This window comes from Bison bison, unplaced genomic scaffold (genome assembly GCF_000754665.1).
Source record: "Bison bison bison isolate TAMUID 2011002044 unplaced genomic scaffold, Bison_UMD1.0 scf7180017856337, whole genome shotgun sequence".
Lineage (NCBI taxonomy): Eukaryota > Metazoa > Chordata > Mammalia > Artiodactyla > Bovidae > Bison > Bison bison.
The window spans coordinates 729,622-737,008 of record NW_011486910.1 but is presented as its reverse complement, the minus strand read 5'-3'; the positions used below and the strand labels follow the sequence as shown (position 1 = coordinate 737,008).

The window sequence follows — 7,387 nt, the reverse complement described above, 5'->3', positions numbered from 1 at the left end:
TTTCCTTCTCCAGGAGATCTTCCAGATCCTGAGACTGACCTGGGTTTTTTTGCATCTCCTACATTGGCAGGCGATTCTTTACCACTGCACCACTTGGGAAGCCCATTTTAATATCTAGAAAACTCTAATGATTACACACATACAAAAACTGTTACAAATAATAAACGAATTCAGCAAAGTCTCAGGATCCAAAACCTACAAAAATCAGTCATGTTTCTGTATCTTAATAATGAACCATCTGAAAGGAGTCTTTTTTTTTTTTAATGGACCCTGACAGTCTTTTAACAAGTGTGTTCAGAATATAAATATTTAATGTGGTTATTGATACAGATTATTATCTATAATAGTCATTATTTTTTCCTATTCATTGCTTTTGATATGTGTTTCTTTTTTGTCTTTCACTCTTTTTCTCTCTCCTTTGGTTTTAACTGAGTATTTTGTATAAATCCATTTTCTCTTCTGTCTGAGCATACAGTTATATTTCTTTTTTAAAACTTTAGTGGTTGCTCTATAGTTCACAGTATACATTTCCAACTAATTCAAATCCACCTTCAAATAGTACTACACTGCTTAATTAGAAGGTCAAGTACCTTATAACAGAATTTTCCTAATTCCTTCCTTCTGTGCAACCAACATTTCATCTTTCATATCACCTATCTATATGCTAAAATCACCAAATACATTGTTGCTATTTTTTTTGAACAAAGTTTTATTATCAGCTCAATTAAGAAAAAGCAAGTAAGACTCAATATGCTTTACTTGTTTCTCTAATGTTCTTTATTTATATTTGTGTTTTTGACCTATATATCTTTCTTTCTGAAGACCTTAAACATTATTAAGGCAGGTCTACTAGCAACAAATTCCTTCAAACTTTGTTTGAAAAGATGTTTACTTCTCCTTAACTGCTAAATGGAACCAAGAATGCATCCCCATAATTTTGTCACTGAAGTAATTTATATAAAGAGAAGAGTTCAGTCCCTTGTTACAGAGTACCTCACAAGAAATGTCTGGTTCTGTTGTTTTTCCGAAGTTCAAGATGCTGGGCTCCAATCCTTTGGTGAGAAGGTGATTGAAAAACACAAAGCTCAAGTGTCTGTGGAGCTCTCTGAGATGCAATGAAACCATAAACCTTAGTACATCCTTGGTCTCAGAATGACAGGCTCTCTAAATAGAGCAAAACAATAAACAAACCAACAAATGAGAAATGGACTATTTCCTGTTGTATTAGTAAACAAAGTATGTCAAAATCATCAGCGATTGCAGTAACTGCAGATGGTGAGCTGATGACCCTTGAGGGAACTCAGGAAAGAAAGAATACTTGCCCCCTAGGAGCCATCAGACTGCAGCTACTCCCTATGTTGAGCCCTGAGAAAACTCAGGATGTGAAGACACTGGATACTGGCCCCAGATAGGTGAGGTGCCTATCAAAGGAATGATTTCAGTGAGCCCAGACTCTTACATCTTACTGTATATAGAAAAGTGCTAAATTCCTTAACTTGAGATATCTGGTTTTACTTTAATTAACAATAATCTTTTGCCACTCAGCCTGCCTGTCCCCCCACCAACTCCTCTGAGCAGTTCTCTGTTACTTGAAATGCTGCTGCCCTAGCTGGTGACTGCAGCCATGAAATTAAAAGATGCTTGCTCCTTGGAAGAAAAGCTATGACCAACCTAGACAGCATATTAAAAAGCAGAGAATTACTTTGCCGACAAAGGTCCATCTAGTCAAGACTATGGTTTTTCCAGTAGTCAGGTATGGATGTGAGAGTTGGACTATAAAGAAAGCTAAGCTCCAAAGAATTGATGCTTTTGAACTGTGATGTTGGAGAAGACTTGAGAGTCCCTTGGACTGCAAGGAGATCCAACCAGTCAATCCTAAAGGAAATCAGTCCTGAATATTCATTGGAAGGACTGATGCTGAAGCTGAAACTCCAATACTTTGGCCACCTGATGTCAAGATCTGACTCCTTGGAAAAGACCCTGATGCTGGGAAAGATTAAAGGCAGGAAGAGAAGGGGATGACAGAGGATGAGATGCTTGGATGGCATCACCTACTCAATGGACATGATATGAACAAGTTCCGGGAGCTGGTGATGGACAGGGAGGCCTGGCATGCTGCAGTCCATGGGGTCACAAAAAGTTGGACATGACTGAGCGACTGAACTGAATTGAACTAGCTTGAAGTTCTAAACTTCTCATGGAATAAAACATAACCCTCAATGTTTAGGTTGTGAATATTCTTTCAGTGGACACAAAAAACCTCCCAGCCTAGCCTTTTCTCAGATCCAAGTATGTTCTCCAGGGAATCCCATGCCTGACATCTAGTGGGTAGCAGATAGGCTGGGCTCCAGCCCAGAGAAGGACAGACTCAGGTGGGGGAAAGGTGGGTCGAGGGGAGGAGGAGACAGGACCTAAGGAAAGGCAAGGAGGGGTAAGGTGGACCCGGTGCCACAGGGAGCCAGGGGTGGGGCTTAGCTGAGCGCTGGGGGAAGGGAAGAGCAGTGGTGGGAGGAGGGAAGGGCGGGGTGAGACAGTAGGATGGGGCGGGATCTGGGAACCCGGCTGAGCGCACAGACGCACAGATCCTCACAGAAGCGAAACCAGACATCGCAGTAATGCTGGAGGCCTTGAGCTCCCTGGCAGCGGCCCTCTGGGCAGCTCTCCGTCCTGGCACTGTCCTCCTGGGGGCTGTCGCTTTTCTCTTCTTTGCTGATTTCCTCAAAAGGCGGCGTCCAAAGAACTTCCCGCCAGGGCCCGCGGGCCTGCCCTTTGTAGGCAACTCGTTCCAGCTGGATCCTGAGAAGGTGCACCTGACGCTTCAGCAGGTAGGACTCGGTGACGGTGTCAGAGCCGCGTCCTGACCTGATCTGCAGGACAAGGGCCTTCCAGGTACCGAGGGCCGGAGCATGGGGGCTTCTGAAGCATTCAGTCGGGAACCGGGTACACCCTGCTTTGAGCTTCTCTTTCCTCACCATCACCTGGAATGATTCCAGCTGTGCTTTCTAGGGGTGAACTGTTGTTGCTGCTGCTGCTGCTGCTGCTAAGTCGCTTCAGTCGTGTCCGACTCTGTGCGACCCCATAGACTGCAGCTCACCAGGCTCCCCCTTCCCTGGGATTCTCCAGGCAAGAACACTGGAGTGGGTTGCCATTTCCTTCTCCAATGCATGAAAGTGAAAAGTGAAAGTGAAGTCGCTCCGTCGTATCTGACTCTTAGCGACCTCATGGACTGTAGCCCACAGGCTCCTCCATCCGTGGGATTCTCCAGGCAAGAGGACTGGAATGGGGTGCCATTGCCTTCTCCAGAACTGTTGTTAACTGTTTACCATTTAAGTGTCCCGACACGATCAGCTTTCGGGAAGGTAGGGGCTGCAGGTTTATTGTACAAAACAAAAAGTGTTTCTTGGTCCATATAGCTGATGGAAAAAGTGTAAATATTGAACTGTAGCTCTCATCTGAAGCCTCACATACTGCCAGGAGCTTTAACATCTGCATATTTTCTCTCGTGTCAGGGATCCTTGGATAGAATATGGTTCAGAATCCCCTCTATATGCTCAGTAAATGTTTTTGACTGACCAAGTGACTCTTTGTCTCTTCTGTTTCTTTTATGAGTCTGGAGTGTGACAGACACATGTTTTTAAAGTCATTTCGAAAAAAAATTAAAAAGTCATTTCGTTGTGTCTGGTTACATATTACTGGGACATTCTATTTATAGTATGATCACTTGTCTTTTCAATACTTTTATTCTTGGCGGGGGTAGGGGTGAATGCTATACTTCCCCTCTTGGAGGCTCCATTTTCCATATGTAAAATGAGGATGTCTGTGCGTGTGCTTAGTCGACTGCTCAGTCACATCCAACTCTTTGTAATCCCATAGACTGTAGCTCACCAGTGTCCTCTGTTCATGAGATTTTTTTCGGGCAAGAATACTGGAGTGGGTTGCCATTTCCTTCAGGGGATCTTTCAGAATTGGGGATCGAACCCGAGTCTCCTTTGACTCCTGCACTGCAGGTTGACTCTACCCACTGAGCCATCCCTACCTAAATCCTCACGACTTTTCAACTACATTGCTTCCATCCACACAATGACAGAGTTCCTCATCTTCAGGCTCCTTCTTCTACAATCCACTCTCACTAAAGTATTCATTTAAAAATGTCATCCTCTGCCTAGATTTTCTTAGTGCTTTCTGCTGCTTCCTATAGTTCATATTCCTTAGGGAGCCACACGGATACTTTCTTGTAGCCTCTTTCCACTTTATAGTTGTCTCCCATCAAGGCTCCCTAATTGTGGCCATTCTGAATTCCTTAAAATTCCCTTCATCACTCAATACTGTCTCAAGAATCAACTGCCTCCCTGCCTCTCAGCACAGGCATCTTCCTGACCGACGACACTGTGGTAAGTGGTTGTGATGATTAAATAAAAGGAATGTTCAGTGTTAAAATAGCTTATAGTTGGTGCTAAAAAAAGAATAGTTCTAGTTCCCTAGAAATTCCTGGAGCACTTTCAACACAAGCCTGTATTACAAACTCAAGTTCAGATGGAGATGGCTTCATCACTTTCTGGGAGAAACAGCCCATTGGTTGCACAAAGTTACAGGATGAGTATATAGAATTTTAAAGCCAAGATGCTAAGATTCTAAACCTGTGCCTTTCTTCAAGAATTGTGCTGTTTAATTTCCAAGTATTGGAAGATCTTCCTGATTTCTTTCTGTTAATGATTTACAGTTGGCATTCATTAGGGTCAGAGGACATATACTGTATTTCAACTTTGAACAGATATGTACAGGTTGGTTTTATGACCTAAAATGGAGTCCATGCATACTTGAAATAATGTCTTCTGCTGTTGTTGGAGCATTCTGTACTATAGATCAGATAGACTTGAAGAGGTGAGTGCGTTGTTTAGTGCTTCTATACCCTTGGTGAATTTTTATCTACTAATTCTGTCAATTATTAGGAGAGGCATGTTGAAGTTTCCAACTATAATTAGAAGTTCATCTATGTGTCAAATCAGTTCTGATAGTTTTACTTTATATATTTGGCAGCTCTTTTTATTTAGCTCATGCACATTAAAGTTGTTACATTGTCTTCGTGAATTGGCTCTTTAGTTATTACATGTTCTTCTTTATCCCTGAAGATTTTCTTTGCCTGAATGTTACCTGATATAATAGAGCCACACCAGCTCTCTTTTAATTAGGATTTGCATACTATATGCTTCTCCATTCTTTCACTTTTAACCAACTTATATGATTATACTTGAAATGAGTTTTTATATAGAACATATAGGTGGGTCATTTTTTCATGGTGCCAATATCTCTTTTAATTGGTGAATCTAGATCATTTGTATTTAGGGTCGCTTTTGATGTTTGAGGGATTCCCTGGTAGCTCAGCTGGTAAAGAATCCTCCTGCAGTGCAGGAGACCCTGCTTTGATGCCTGGGTCAGGAAGATCCCCTGGAGAAGGGAAAGGCTACCCACTCCAGTATTCTGGCCTGGAGAATTCCATAGGCTGTATAGTCCACGGAGTCACAAAGAGTCGGACAGGACTGAGAGACTTTCGCTTTGATGTGTGAACACTTAAGTATGCCATTTTACTATTCACCTTCTATTGTTCACTTTGTTTTTTGTTCCTCTGTTTCTCCTCTCCAGTCTTTTGTGGGTCACTTGAGCGTTTTTAAGAATTCCTTTCTAATTTAACTGTAGTGTTTATAGTACGTTTCTTTGTTTGGTGCTTTAAGTGTTTGCTCTAAAGTTCATGTGCTATGCATACATAGCTTATTGTATCATCTGAGGTTGTTTCTCCATTTTAAGGCTGAGGAAACTGAAAACTAAGTGATTTGCCTAAGTTACTCAACACTGAAAATGGCCAAAGAAGGACTTGAATCTTAATCTGGTCTCTACTTATGCTACTTGACTTTTCATGATATAGTTAGCAGATAGTTGATTTTGTTCAGGGTTGCACTTATCCAATAGACACTTAAGAAGTGCTTATCATATGACAGGTATAATACAAGAAGAGTATATGGTGAAATGTGTGGTATAAATTTTTGGTAACCAAATGAGATGTCATTAGGTGGGTTCATTGTGAATGGGAATCCATGGGGATACCCTCCATTGAATGTTGAAATAAACTTGGCTGAACTTGAACAGAGGCAAGTGGCTCTGTGGAGTAAAGTGGACAGGAGATTTTAAGTTGGAGAAGCGACTTGAGCTAAAACAAAATAAGAAGGCAGTGAAGAAACTGGCTGATTTGTTTAGCATGGTTTTTCCCCCATTTTCTCAACATTCTCTACCATAGCTGTCTGGCTTATTATTGAAACATTTATGTAAATAAGAAAAATTTCTTATTGGACTAAGAAGGGGAAATGGTAGATAAGTTGGTTAAATGCACTATAAGGGTTTATATAGAGTTGCTTGTAACAAAAAGATTCCAAAAGACAGTGGTGTAAAAAGACTGAAATTGATTTGTCACTCACAAGTAGGTTGAGATGTAGGTAGGAAGACTAGGATAGGAAGGCTGCTTTGCTCCACAAGGTCATCTAAAACCACAGTGCTTCTGTCTTGTTGCTCTGGCCCTGCAACAGTGTCATGTGTAAGTTCTGCGCCATGAAAAGGGGAAAGTGAGAGGTGGTGAGAAGCAACTTTCCTTTAAGAACACAACCCAGAAGATGCACACGTCACCTCTACTCACGTCCCATTGGATTCACGTGAAATTAAGTGAGGAGTAATGTGCCAAAGCCTTTGACTGTGTGGATCACAATAAACTGTGGAAAATTCTGAAAGAGATGGGAATACCAGACCACCTGACCTGCCTCTTGAGAAACCTATATGCAGGTCAGGAAGCAATAGTTAGAACTGGACATGGAACAACAGACTGGTTCCAAATAGGAAAAGGAGTACGTCAAGGCTGTGCTTGTCACCCTGCTTACTTAACTTATATGCAGAGGACATCATGAGAAATGCTGGGCTGGAGGAAGCACAAGCTGGAATCAAGATTGCCAGGAGAAATATCAATAACCTCAGATATGCAGATGACACCACCCTTATGGCAGAAAGTGAAGAGGAACTAAAAAGCCTCTTGATGAGAGTGAAAGAGGTAAGTGAAAAAGTTGGCTTAAAGCTCAACATTCAGAAAACTAAGATCATGGCATCTGGTCCCATTACTTCATGGCAAATAGATGGGGAAACAGTGGAAACAGTGTCAGACTTTATCTTTCTGGGCTCCAAAATCACTGCAGATGGTGATTGCAGCCATGAAATTAAAAGACACTTACTCCTTGGAAGGAAAGTTATGACCAACCTAGATAGCATATTGAAAAGCAGAGACATTACTTTGCCAACAAAGTTCTGTCTAGTCAAGGCTATGGTTTTTCCTGTGGTCATGTATGGATGTGAG

The 7,387-nt window shown here is 41.8% G+C and overlaps 1 protein-coding gene across 2 annotated transcripts in view; it reads left to right on the top strand.

The window, feature by feature from the left end:
- The first annotated feature begins 2,555 nt into the window (after window positions 1–2,555).
- The window catches only part of LOC105002577 (cytochrome P450 2J2-like), a 29,346-nt gene continuing 24,514 nt past the window's right edge, over window positions 2,556–7,387 (top strand). The window contains exon 1 of one of the 2 annotated variants that reach the window (XM_010859276.1): window positions 2,556–2,825. In XM_010859276.1, the coding sequence (XP_010857578.1) occupies window positions 2,616–2,825 (210 nt within the window). In that variant the 5' untranslated portion in view covers window positions 2,556–2,615. Of the gene's footprint in view, window positions 2,890–7,387 lie in introns of both variants that reach the window. The other variant, XM_010859284.1, reaches the window with a different exon arrangement.